This window comes from Platalea leucorodia (genome assembly GCF_965183815.1).
Source record: "Platalea leucorodia genome assembly, chromosome: 1".
NCBI lineage: Eukaryota > Metazoa > Chordata > Aves > Pelecaniformes > Threskiornithidae > Platalea > Platalea leucorodia.
In genome coordinates, this window is record NC_138823.1 from 47,844,447 (window position 1) to 47,858,664 (window position 14,218).

General features: G+C 49.3%; 1 protein-coding gene across 1 annotated transcript in view; it reads left to right on the top strand.

The window, feature by feature from the left end:
• Positions 1–5,217: 5,217 nt before the first annotated feature.
• Positions 5,218–14,218, top strand: part of KLHL14 (kelch like family member 14) — a gene marked incomplete at both ends in the record, with an annotated part of 60,498 nt that continues 51,497 nt past the window's right edge. Inside the window, one exon of the mRNA XM_082321950.1 lies at positions 5,218–6,155. Within this exon, the coding sequence (XP_082178076.1) occupies positions 5,218–6,155 (938 nt within the window). The remainder of the gene's footprint in view (positions 6,156–14,218) is intronic.

A 14,218-nucleotide genomic window follows, 5' to 3' on the forward strand; every position in this document is an offset into this window, starting at 1 on the left:
AAAAAGTCCCCCACAAAACATCAGTTGTGCGGCGATATGTTTCATATTACAAGCACAGATAATAAAGGCGTTCTAAAGATCTCTTTTTTATATAATTACTCTTACTGAAAAGTATTTACCTTGCTTATTTACCGAGTTTGTTCCCTGGGATTTTAATGACAATGCATTATACTTTCTTGATGAAGGCCTCCTCTGCATGAAGGCCTCTTCCTTTAATTGCAAGATGTGATTCGGTTCCTTTCGCAGTATTGACCTCCCTACTACAAGTCTCTGCAGTGAGGCTTCAGTAAGTTGAGGAGTCTGCATGGAAGAAAAGAGATGAGCTAAGGGAAGACAAGTAAAAGCACGATATCTACTAACCTCTGGCTTTGGAAAGATGAAAGCATGGGGCACTGCCTGCTGTTCTTTGGAAATCCTGCTTAGGGATAGAGCCCTATAGCTATGATAGGGAAGGCTCAGGAGTTAGGATGTGTTCAGTGCCTCGGGGGAGATGCTCTTCACCCCCAGTGGTTTCCCTGAAGTCTGTGATGGTCTTAGGCTTACAAACCAGAGACATGAAGTCCCCGCTTAAACCAAGTGGCAAGTACATCTAGTTTTGCTCCACAGAAAAAAATGGATAATTTTACACGGTACACATCAGGGAGTGACTGCAGAAGAAACTAAAAACATGGTATTTTCGGCTGACAGGTGCCATCTATAAGAGAGGAACTTTAATTTTCTACTTTGCAGATATAACGTGTAAAATTTTGAAACGCACCCAAGTGAATTAGAAACATTGAAGTCTCCTTTCAAAAGTGTTCAAGCCCATTTAGAAAATACCATACCCAGGACTTTTGGAAATATTTGTCCAATGTAATTCATAAGTGACGACAAATCATATACATAAGTAAGACTGAACTTTATTTCAACTTGAGTTAGTGTCGCAAAGTTAAATAAAAATTAACTAGGTCTTTTCACTAAGGAGCAAAACATACCAGTACGCTAGTCCCAGAAACTTGCTACACATTGGCACAGACCTATTTTGGCAGCTTACAATGGTATAGGAGTATGTGACACATCACTCAGTGAAAACTGATACAAAACCCCGTGGGGATTATTTACAGCCATTACAGCAGTAAAGTTCAGCAGCACAAGCATGATATAAAAATTGTTCTTCCTGTCTACTACAGTTGGAAGACAACTCGCATCACTGAAGACACCAGCTACTATCGAAATGGAGGCGTCTTATAATTCATGTTTCTCTTCACCTGAACAGGGGCAAAATCTGGGTGGCCAACAGGGTACAACTGGGGCGGGGGGGGGGGGGGGCGCACAATGGGAGCAAAGCAAAGAAAACCGTTTTAGAACCAGCATATTATGGTGTCATTCTTTTGGGAAGAATACCATGCCCTAAAACACCAGCTGCCTAATTTGTCTTGGAAATTTCTTGCAGAAACAATTGACGTCCAAGGGAGGAGGAAGGGAGCTATCTAGTGAGGAAAACCAGAAAGGTATGGCGGAATTTCTTCTTTGAGGTCATCAGAAAATAAATAAAATCAAAAACCGCCTTGATGCCTTTCAGTTCCAGTCCTTTGCATTCGTGAGCAATCTGACTCCAACTCTGTAAACGCACTGGCATCCTTGGCCAAGTCAAAGAGAAAGACCATGAGACCTGGCAGTCAAAGTCCCACTCCTGGTGTGTATTTTAATTAATGGGAGCCTGAGTATTATCTGGGAAAGGGGATAGGGCTCATGGCTTTCATATCAGGTAAAACTTTCTGTAAGTGCTCGCTCCAGTCTCCTTTCATGTGCATTTCGTTCAAGGGCATACATTCCACCTTTTTTTTCTTTTTTTTTTTTTGACAATTGGAGGTTTGACAACAGGAGAACAGAGCTATAAATGTGAGGGTGCAATATATCATGAGATAAAGTGTGGAGAACATGTCCTCTACCAAAATGCCCCTTAGTGGAAAGAAAAAGCCCAAAATGCCTACAATGAGAATTCCCTCTGCTTGTTACAACTCTAAAGGAGCAAAAACCAAAACAAAGCCCCAACCCATGGGCTCTGCTGTGCACATTTCTAGGGTATCAGCTCTGGCAGAAAGTTGAAAGGTTACATTTATGAAATAGCAGCTGCTTTCCTGCCATTTGATTCAGGCTTCTGCACTGCAAAGTCTCGAAACCGAAAGACAAATCTGACAATATGCTAATCTTCCAATAAAAAAAAAAAAGTGACTTCTGAACCCTTATCTGTTGAAGAGCTGACAGTGAAGTTCAGAGACGGTTGTCTAACCAGACAAAACGATAGAGAAAATATGCCTTCAAACAAGATCATAAATCTTGAACAGTGCAGAGGAACAAATGTAAAGGGAACGTTTTACCACTAACACCATTTAGTAGCCTCACTTTCTTTCTCTCCCCTCAGCCCCTCCAGCCTCATCATACTTGCAAGGAAGGAGGATGTACCCTCTCAAAGCAATAATATAAATACAAGGGGGTGGAGGGGTGGGCGACAAGATACCGGGTACTGAAATCAGACATTATTTCCATCACATTCGAGGTGCGGGGGGCGAGCAGAGACACAAAACAAATACTGTGCAACCTGAATACAACAGACTTACCTCCCCCCCCCGCCCAGCAACACACACACACACTCGCACACAAAAAGTTTGCATATTGCACAGGGTGCTTGAAGATCATAAATCTATGCATGAGAAAGATGTAGTGGAAATTTTTGGGGGGATTAGAGTTTATTTTTGTCATCTCTGTGAGACAGCTACTCATTCATCCAGATCACAGCTAAGAAAAAAGCTGGTCACAGAAATTAGCAGTTTCAGCTCAGCAGCAAAGTCGCCAGCCTGTGAAGGCAGAGAGAAATTGACTAATTAGCAATGCGCACTAAAACTTGACGGTTCTTTATAGAGAGAGAGAAGAGAGAGGGAGAGCGAGAGGGAGGGAGGCAGAGAGGAGGGGGGGGCTCGCTTTTTCCCCTTCTTTCTTCCAAAGATGTTTGAAATCGCAGTCATTTACGCTCGACAATTTTTACAATAGCCTTGAGCCATAATTTTGCGAGTCTCTCCAGCATCCATCCCCCTGTATGGTCTCTCTCCACTGGCCATGCACGACCGTTTCTCTCCCCAACCGTGGATTTCCTATTACTCTCGTTACGACTCACTGAGCCCCAGGCCCAAGGATAATGATGTGTTGTTTCTTGGTAGCATAATTTGTCACACGTACATTTTTTCTTCTTCTTCTCTTGCAGAAAGCTCTGCGCTCTCTCTCTCTCTCTCTCTTTCTCTCTCTCTCCTTCTCTCTCTCTCGTACATTTTCTTGCTGTTGCTAATTCATGGTGATCAAATGATGTACGACAAAATAAATTGTAAAGAGTGACTGCTCCGAGTTGGGAACCAGAAGGTTTTTTTTTTCTTTCTTTCTTTTCTCTCCCTCTTTTTTTTTTTTTTTTTTTTTGGAAGGAGCGAGCAAACCTTTAAAAAGGAAGGACAATTGATTTTTTTGGGGGGGAGCTTAAGTGAACCTTTACTTTGGCAGCTGGTTGTGGAGCAGGTAAGTTTCTGGCCTTGTGTCTAACCGTCTCTGTGCATTTTCTTGTGTCTCCTGATTTGTTTGTTGTTGGGGGAGAGGAGAGGGGTGTCTGCGTGTGCGGGTGTGTGTGCTGGAAGTGTGTGCGGGGGGGGGGGGCAGTTGTGTAACGAACGCGTTTGCAGAATAAACTCCGATTGCAAGAAATGGGCAAAACGAGGAAGAAAGAAGGGGAGGGAGAAAGAGGAGGAGAGTCTGCGTGTGTGTATGTGTGTATGCGTGTGTGCATGTATGTGTGTGTGTGTGTGTGTGTGTGTGTGTGTGCGCGGTGGGGAGGGGGGGATTGACCGGGTCCACTTAAAGGGAGAGGCTCCGGGAGGTTTCTGTAGCCGGCGGCGGGGCGCGGAGCGGGGCTGAGCGGCGGCGGGGCAGGGGAAGCGGCTGGAGGGAGCCCCTCGCTGTGCCGAGAAATGGGGCGGGGGGGGTGAAGGGAGGCAGAGGAAGCTCAGCGCTGGCGAGGAGCGACTGAGCGCGCTGCAATGGCAGGAGCAGGTCTCGGCGGGATCCCGCCGAGGAGGAGGAGGAAGAGCGGCGGCGCTCCGCGGGGCGGGATGCGGCCAGCGCGGGTCGGTGGCTGCGCGGCCCCCCCAGGTGCGGCCGCGGCTCGGGGCTGCCCCGCCGACCCCTTCCCCGGGCCGGGGCGGGGGGGCGCGGCGGGGCCCGGCCGGACCGGGGCCGCCGGGCAGGGCCCTGCTCCCCGCCGCCCCCGCCCGCCTCCCCCGTCCTTCCCCCAACTTGAACTTCACGTAGTTACCGGAGTTACGGCAGCGGCGCCGTCTGCTGCGAGGAGAAGCGGGCCGGGCAGGACAGCAGCGGGCGGCCCCTCGCCGGGCCGGGGGCTGCCGCTCCCCCCCCCCCCCCCCCGCGCATCCTCCGGGGCGCGAAGTATTGCAACCCCCCGTTCCTGCTGGGGCGGAGAAGGGGCGCCCAACTTGGGTGCCGGCCAGCGGCGGGGCCCCCGCCCCGGGCACGCCGCCCCCGGCCCCGGGGCGGAAGCGGGTCCCGGCGCCGCCGAGTTGCCAAAGCGGCCGGAGGGGGCCGGGGGCTGGCGGCGGGCAGGGAGGCTGCTCGCCCTCCCGGCAGAGTTTCAGTCACTTAGTACTTCTTCTGGGCATCGCGGAGTTTGGGGGGGGGGGGGGCTTATTTTGTGTGTGTTTGATTGCTTGAGTGGTTGGTGGTTCGGTTTTTTTGTTGTCTTTTTTTTTTGGGGGGGGGGGGGGGGTGGCTCAGCTTTGAAAACGTCCCCGGCTTCCTCGCTCCTCCCCTGGAGAGCAGCCCGGTTTGCACCGAGGAGGGAGGAGAAAGGGGTGTGTGTGTGTAGGGGGGGGGGGTGTGTACGGGGGGAGGCCAAAAAAATAAATCTGCTCCAGCCCTCCCGAGTTGCGGCCCCTCGGAGCGAGCCCGTCCGTGCCCGGGGCGGGGAGGGGGGGCGGCTCGGCGGGCAGAGGGGAGCCCGTCCCCCGGCCGCTCCCCCGCCGCCCGTGCGCACACGGCCGGGATGCGCCCTCCGGGCCTCTAAAGCTCTGTGTGTTTATTGTTGTGTCGTCCCGTGTGTCCCCCCCACCCCGCTCTCCTCCCCACCCCTCTGCCCAGGTTGGAGGAGGGTTTAAAAGGCAGGTGTGCCGGAGGCCGCTCGCCATGTCCAGATCCGGGGACAGGACCTCCACCTTCGACCCCAGCCACAGCGACAACCTGCTGCACGGCCTCAACCTGCTCTGGAGGAAGCAGCTCTTCTGCGACGTGACCCTGACGGCCCAGGGCCAGCAGTTCCACTGCCACAAGGCCGTGCTGGCCTCCTGCTCCCAGTACTTCCGATCCCTCTTCTCCAGCGGCGGCGGGAGCGGCGGGCACCCCCACGCCCTGGGGCTGGGGCCCGGCGCCCAGGACGGGCTGGGGGGCCCGCCGAAGGAGCCGCCGCCGTCGCAGCCGCAGGAGGAGCCCGGGACCCCGTCCTCCTCCCCGGAGGACAAGCTGCTGGCCAGCCCGCGGGCCATCAACAACCTGGTGCTGCAGGGCTGCTCGTCCATCGGGCTGCGGCTGGTGCTGGAGTACCTGTACACGGCCAACGTGACCCTCTCGCTGGACACGGTGGAGGAGGTGCTGTCGGTCAGCAAGATCCTGCACATCCCGCAGGTCACCAAGCTGTGCGTGCAGTTCCTCAACGACCAGATCTCGGTGCAGAACTACAAGCAGGTGTGCAAGATCGCCGCCCTGCACGGCCTGGAGGAGACCAAGAAGCTGGCCAACAAGTACCTGGTGGAGGACGTGCTGCTGCTCAACTTCGAGGAGATGCGCGCCCTGCTCGACTCGCTGCCCCCCCCCGTCGAGTCGGAGCTGGCGCTCTTCCAGATGTCCGTGCTCTGGCTGGAGCACGACCGGGAGACTCGCATGCAGTACGCCCCGGACCTGATGAAGCGCCTCCGCTTCGCCCTCATCCCGGCGCCGGAGCTGGTGGAGCGGGTCCAGTCGGTGGATTTCATGCGCACCGACCCCGTCTGCCAGAAGCTGCTGCTGGACGCCATGAACTACCACCTGATGCCCTTCAGGCAGCACTGCCGGCAGAGCCTGGCCAGCAGGTGAGGGGGGCGGCGGGGGGGGGGCCTTCCCTCACAGGCGCCCCCTCGGCGGCTTCTGGCCGCGGGCGGTCGGGGAGTCCCCGCAGGGCCGAGGCGGCGGCGGGCAGGGGCCGGGCCGGGGGCAGGGGGCGGCGCGGCGGCTGCGGTTGCGGCCGGGCCGGGCGGCGGGAACCCGCCCGCGGCGGCGGTTGAAGGGCGGCGGCGGGGCCGAGCTGCCCGCCCCCGGCACCGCCAAACTTTTCGTCCCCTCCCCTCGGCGCGGCGGGGCCGCTGCGGCCGGCGGTGGCGGTCGGCGCCCCGCGGCGCCCGCTCCGGCCGCCCGCCCGCCGGCGCGGGGGGGAGGCCGTTGCGGCGAGAGCCGGGCCGGGCTGGGGGCGGCCCCGGGGGGCGCCTCGCCGGCGGCGCGGCGGTAGGCGCGGGGGGCCGGACCCCCGGCAGGGCAGCGGCGGGGGCGGAGGCCGCCTCCGAGGGCGGGAGGCCTCCTGGCAGGCGGCCGGCGGGGCGAGCGGCCGCGGGTGGGTCCCTGGGCTGCCCGCCCGGGGAGGCCGGGCCGGGCCCGCCCCGCTCCCCGGCCTCCCGGCGTGCTGGCGGCGGTCGCAGCTCCCTCAGCCGTCGTGCCCGGTCCCCGGGGCTGGCGTGTGAGCGGGAGGCTTCGCCGGGCCGGTGGGAGCCCGCGCTCTGGGAACCTGTTGTAATTATTTATTATAGGCCCTATTTATTTATTTATTTTCCCCGCGATGTTACTCCTTCACAAGGAGTTGCATCTTCAGGGCGTTTTAAGCTGTGATATCCCAAGTCCTAAATCTAATTAATTATTTCGAGAAATAACTGCGTTATTCGTGCACACCTTGGTATCACTGGTGTTCGGGTGATGCCCGTGTTGTGCGTGGAAACTTGTGACTTCATAGTCCTTACATCTATGACATGTCAGTTATTTTCATTTAATAAGGTAATGAATCATGATGTCAAAAGATTGACAATATGAGGTTGGTGTTAGGAACTGAAAGCACAGCATGTAGCTTAATGAGCAGTAAATATACCCGAAATGAAGGGGATATTTATTTTTCTCCATTTAAAATATGTTTATACTTCATTTCATTCAAAAACGGAAAGATAATACCATCTTCCAAGTACAGTGGCACAGTAGCGCAGAAATCAAAGCACACTTTGTATCATTCAGCTTTTTAACTAATAGGTGGATATTATTAATGACTTAACAGCAGCAAGAAAAACTAGTACGTTATTATATATTTTAGATAATACGCTCTGTTAGCATTAACGCAGAGGATTCTTTGTATCTTCATGTAATAGGTATCCTGATGATTTAACTTTGAAAATACTGTGCCTTCTTTTATTAGCTCTGGCTAGCTCGCTCTGTTAGTGTTTTGTTGTGCTTATCACCTTGCTGTCTTAACTGAATCTCACTCCGAAATCCTACAGTAAAAAACGAATACCAGCATTTTGCAGTGTAAAGTATTTTTGAGACGCCGCTGTTGTAGCTGGTGCGTACCCTTTGCATTTCAATATTCAAAACTGTTGACTTTCAAAAATGCAAAGCCAACCACCTCCTTCTCAGGCGAGATTCTGCACGCCGCCGGGGGCATGCCGGGGCTCGTGTCCTGGTGGATTGCTGAGATACCAGCCGGCTTGGTTCAGTGAAGATACCTTCCAGCTTCACTGGTCCATGTCATTTGAGGGATATGTAGTGGTGTTCTGACCACTGAATGCTTACAAGTGTCATGGATGCTGCAAGAATCTGATACCCCTGGTGCTGGGAGCTGGCTTTCCCTGTGAGCGGGAGTGTACACAAAAGGATTGCACTTTAAGTAGACCTAGATTAGATTCTAAGCTGCACTTATTTAATGACTTACGGGGGACTCCGAATACCACAAACACCACATTTTTTATTTGTAGTAGGTCTGCACGTCTCTGCAGGCAGTGGTATTTCAGAGACCCTTAACCACAGTGGGTGAAAACGTACCATCACCTTCTCAACTTTGACGTGTGTTTAATGACAGTGTTGTAACTAGCTTCTCTCGATTGGGTTCTTCAGTGGCGGTGAAATGGGAGCAAAAACGTTTAGATTGCTCTTATTTATAAGCAGGCATTAGAACTTACTCAAAAATGTTAAAATGTTGGAGATGTTGAAATGCTCTGTGATACAGAATACAAGTGGTATATTTTCGTTTTGGGTCTTGGATGATACTCCTGGGAATTCATAAAGGTCACGAAGGCCGGTCTTTGAATCTTAATCATTTTAAGATTTCATCAGGCTGCCTAAGTGTACAAATGCCTTCTTAAACATGAACAAAGAAACAAAAGAAACGTACCCAAGACTATGGAGATTTCCAGACTTATCCTTCCTGTTACTCATAGTTTCTCTAAATCTGCAATGACAGGTTGACATTCATTCAGTAAAATTTTATTTTATGGAAGAAAATCTGCAAAGAGTTTCTTAAGTTACTAATTTGCAGAAGGAAATCTTAAAAGTAACTAACAGTTAGGTATGTGTGCAAATAGATGAAAATTACTACACAGAAAAGGACTTTAAAACTTTGATTACCTTTTCTGTTAGCAATGGTGACCTTGGTAATTTGGAATTTAAAGTTTAATGAAAGGTCATTCACAAAAGATTCACGTGTCTTTAGAAAGAGATTAACTGTTCCTCTTGTGCAGTATTATATATACTGCACAGTACAGTATGGGTTGGTGAGAAATGCAAGCAGCACAGTGCCATAGCCACCTGCTGACTGCGTATTTAAGAAATGAGGAGAATCGCGCTCAGAATAACTTGCCAATAACTTTTCAACGTTTTTAAAAAGAACTTTTTTTTTTTTGTAACACGCTACTTAAAAACAAAGTGTGTACGCATACGTACATGCACATCCATACGCGCACTACCACTTTGGAGTACTTTGGAAATGAGGCTACTTACATTTCTTAAACAAAATGAGTGTAATGGGAAGCTCGAAATATGGTGATTCTCTTCTGAAATGTAACTGTAAAATAGCACTGGTTCTTTCTTTAAGCTTGTTTTTTTATGTGGTAAATCACATGTGCTTGCTTTTCTGACAAACACAAGTTTTTGCTGTTGTCAGGGCTGGAGGAAAACGATTTTGGATCATAAGAGCCAGTCTGTGCACTATGAGCAGAGTTATTTATAAAGTTTGTGCTACAATTGCAGATCCTGCAGTGCAAGTGATGCTGGGGCTAGAAGACACCCGGGTTGTCTTTTGTGCCACAGTGAAAAACACTCCTTACCTGCAGGGAGAGCAGATTCTTTCTTCATGAAATTTCCTGAGGGAAGGTAACAGTTGAACGCCCTCCTGCATTTTTGTAAAATTATTTTTCAAAGTACAGCAACTAAACGATCATCATTTAAAAAGTTGAGGAATGACGTTCCTGACTTGAGAACCTTGCCGGGCAGTCTGAGGTTTAGGACTTTACTACGGCGGGTGGGTGTTTTGGCTCTGATTGGGCACTTGATCAGGTGCTCCACTCTAAGCAAGTTAGTAATTCTGTTGACTTTGATCTCCCTGTTTCAGGTTAAGGCTGGAGCTTTCTGGCCTCTGTGATCCTCACCTACAGTGGGGCCTCAGCACACAAGCCGCTCTTAAAGCCTTTTGAGGCACAGTCAGGTTTTGACATCAGTAAAAACAATCCCAGTTGATTTCAGCATGGAGTGGATTGGGCCCATTATGGTGACCCTGAACGTTAGGCTTAAATGATGTTTGTCTGTCCCTGAGAGACACAGATAATTCTGTGCTGTGTCATGTTTTCTGTTGTTCTGGGAAGAAAATGCATTTAGACAGAGGAATGTTCGTCTTCCGGTTATTTATTTGACTCTCGGGACTTCACTAGAGTACTGAGTTGATTAAAATGTCTCTGTGCTTTATCATGTAATATAATATATTTTATACAATACATGGTATGTATTTTCAATTTTTAAAAAGTTCTGTGTTAGAGCATTCCTGTGTTGCTGGAAAGAATTTCACTTTTAAAGATGAGTGAGCTAGTGAGAATTATTATTGCTTCCATGTTTACTTGCAACAATGAAAATGGTTAAAAACACATCACTGCTATGAAATGCCTAGCTTTTAACTTGAATTTTGCTTGTGCTAATGCACAATATAGCTGTAGACAGGGAATGGAGCACTATAGAAAAAATATTTAAATGATGGGGCTGATTATTAAATGTTTTACCTAAATATTGTTGCCTTTCAATAGAACATTGCCATGATTTTATGGTTTCACTCGCCTGTGACTATTTACAATGACTTCTGTTCCAGACAGACATGAGAAGATAGGCTGGGTGGGAAGAAGCAGCCCCTTATGGCCTGGGAGGTGTTTGTCGGCTGCAGGACACATGCAGCTCCTGTCGACATCAGTGGTTTGGGCCGGTCAGCTCCTCCCAGGATTTGCAGGCAGAGCAGCAGTTAGATGTCTCTACAGCTGCATCAGGTACCTGAAGGCAGAGGGGAGTGAGGAAAGTAAAGCTGGGAGAGAGGGGAAAATGCAGAAAAACAAAGGAATTAAGATACTCCAGGGGAAAAACAGGGCATAAGTAGCGGAAGCAAGGAAGTACAAATGAGGGAAAAGGGGAGAGAAGAACAGTCTTGAAGGGAGAAAAGTGACAGAATAGCATACCAGACAGAAAGGAGACAAGCAAAACAAAAAAAGACCCCGGCAGAGAAAAAGAAGAGAGGGAATGAAACAAAAGGAAAAAAAACCTAATTCTTGGCAGAAACAGCATCTGTTGTCAATAACAGCTGAGTATTTCAGTTTCTGGAAAAGCTATTCGGATGTGGGGGAGGAAAAATGGACAGGGATCAACCAAGTGACCTGAGGTGGCAAAAGTCATAGGCAGGAAATACAGAATTAAAGAGCAAAAGAGAAAGGAGGGAAATAAAAAGACAAAGAGATAAGAAGGCTAAGCCTGGCTGTGCTGTTTTCTGTGTTCAGCAAAGTCCCAGCATGTACAGACCCAGCTGTTTTTCTATACTTTTGTTCCCTGGACTACTAGACCTTGAGGAGATTAGAAGTGCAAATTCTGGTCCTGCTGAAGCTGATTGTGGAGGTTTTTCTTTAATTTCAGTGGGGAGAGCGTGTCATCCAGACTGTTTGGTGTTAGGTGATATTAGTGAAAGTGACAGCAAATTAAACAGTGACAGGTGATGAAGATGATACGACCAGTTTTCACTCAGTAGGAAGGTGGTAACTGTTGATGAAGAAGGAAAATGTAAAGCGATGAACAGTGTGAGCTGCTAGCGTTTATGTGGAAGACATATATACCCAGTTTGTTTTACCTTCCACAGAGGAGATTAAAAATTTGAAGAAACTGGTTACCTCCCTTGGCAATTAAATAATTAACTTCTTGAATACACTATTTGTCTACAAATCTCACAGACTAGTTCAATTTAACTTCTTTTTCTGCTAAGATTTTTGTAGGATCTCAGGAGGGCGTATTTAGTGGTTGTAAAAAAATTTGCTTTTTTTTTCACTGAAACACATTGTTGTGTGTTCTAGTAACAGCCACCTGCCTGTCCCTTTGTGATCCTGACACCAATATTTGGATTTTTAACTAAAATTTGTACTCATGGTTAAGTGCAATTGAGAAATATTTCAAACCCCAAATGAATGTCCGGATAAAAAACATACCTTAAAATGTATGTGAATTATTAACATTTGCATTACGATATGGATGAAGTGAACGTGAAGCTCCAGTTTATTTTAGTGGGCTTTGGATCAGGTCTTATGTGCCTGAATTAATATCAGGAAATTGTACCTGTGCCAGGACTCTCTCAGCTGAGCTGCAGAAGGGAGACTGACACATTAGAGGCTGCAGGGAAGTGAACCACAGACCTGTAGTCGGTTTAATCCTAGTTAGTCTCACCTACTTGCCTTACTTGCCTTATGTGCATTCATTTTCCTCTGGAGACAGGCTAGTGGTGAGGTGTAAGTGGGGACACGTATCCAAGTATCCAAGAGGGAGGGAGGCCTGCAGCTCAGGTTAAGGTCAGAGGCAGCACCGTTGTCCTAAAAGGACTGCTGTGGGTCAGGGCGGTCCTTGGGAGCCTTCTTAAAGACACATATGGCCTGGCTGGTAAAATCCTCGAGAGCTGCAGTGGCATAGGTGATAGCCAGTTTCTTGGCCCAGTTATAGTACTCGTTGGGAGAAATATAATTTATGAAGAGCATTTAGTGGCCTTTCTTATGGGCAACTGTCTTTCCAACAGCTGTAGATGAAGAAAGGGTGCCAAGTACCATGTGCAAGTACTCCCCTTCACCTGCCAGCCAGTGTCCTGGTCGGAGGTACTAGTTGGGATAGTCTGCTTTGTAACCTGCCAGCCCCTGCTGATTTATGTCCTTTGGAGACACATAGTCCCAATACCTCCAGCTCCTTCCCCACCTCCTGCTCTCTCTTGCTCCAGAACTTCAGTTTCTCAGAATCCCCTGCTTCAAAGCCTTTTGAACATCCAAACTACTCATTTTCCCTTACCAGTCTGCCTCATATGCTCCTCCTTGCTCTCAGGCAGCTCTGCCAGATAGGGCTCTTTCCCAGATCCAACCTACCTGAGCTTCGCCTCTGCCTGCCCCTTCTCTTGAATCCTCTGCTACCATGGCCCCTGGCCCCTCAGTGCCCCTTCTACCAGGCTCCCTGCCTCACACACACCGGCGCCGACTGCTCCAGACCTCTCAGCTTGGATCTCCAGAGGCTGCTGCAGCTGGCTGGGCTGTGCTGCTCCTCGGCTTTCCGTCACCCTGCCCCCTTCTAGCACTTGAAGGAGCTTCAAGTATCTGCATCTGCATCTCCAAACTCTTTTTCCAAGAGGGGAAATCTTTCACTGGATTTTGAGCCACCTTGTTGTAGAGGGAAAATTAAGATAAGTTAAAAAAAATAATCTTACTAAGACACTCAAACTGAGGGCAAAGTGTCTGCAAAAACAGGAACTTCCTCCTCAAATGCTGTACTTGAGCAAAAATGCCCCTTTTCAACACCTGCAACAGTCTGTGCAGCTCATTTACAAATCCCATGGGTCCCTAAAAGAACAGAGCTGTCTCCCGTGAGGTCCCGTGCTGTTCTTGCCCATGCTTTGGCAACACAACCTAGGACTGTCCTGTCAGGGAGAACGCAGGCCACAGGTGGTGCAGAGCCTCCTCGATAAGGAATTTCCCTCTCAAACAAAGTCCTCCTGGTATGATTTATACTCGGGGTGTACCTCTTACAAATGGAGTGCTGTAGGATCATGGTGAGCATCACACGCACCTGTCTTGGCTGCCGGCGTGTCCTGTGTGAGGCTTTTCTGTTCACTCTTTGCCTGATGCGCATCACCTTCACATGGAAAGAGGAGATAGAAAGGAGAGGATCTTTGAAGGCACATTGTGGCCTGGGGTCACTATAATTTCTTCTTTATAGCAGAAGAATATGGAGGTTCTGAGTCTGTAACTGCTGAGCAGTAAATGGAACAGAGCTGCGACGGTGTAATTGTTTGGATTTGTACTTGAAGAGAAAGTACAGCGAGCCTTGGGGGCAAGGAGAGTGAGGAGAGCAAACATAGAACACAAAATCAATCATATTTGCTGCCTTCCTGAAATTTTCTTTAAAGACCGTCATGCCTAGTACTTAGTAGTCAACACTTCTTGCTGTATTCTTGGAAAGCAGACAATAAACTTTGAGCAAATATTATCAGCTGCCAAGTTCAATGGGAACAGACAGTTTGCACTGAAGCTGGAAGTAAATAGAAGTTGATGCCACAGCTGGTTCTTCCTATCTTCCCTGACTGCTGCCTCCTCTCAGAAAAGAAAAAAAGCAGTGGAAAAGGTAACCAGTCATAGCTTGGGTGAGACAGCAGCAAGTTGTGTTCCTTCTCCTCAGCTTCCTAAGGAAAAGGAGACTCAGCTGGGGAGAACACAGCTTGGGATGCAGAGACCTCCTGTCATCATGGGCATCCGATATGCAATCAAACAAAAAAAGGACCTTCTTGACTTTTCACAGTCTGAAAATCAAAAAGAAGAGTTGATTGGAATTTCCTAGGGGGAAAATGCAGATTTGACCACCCTGA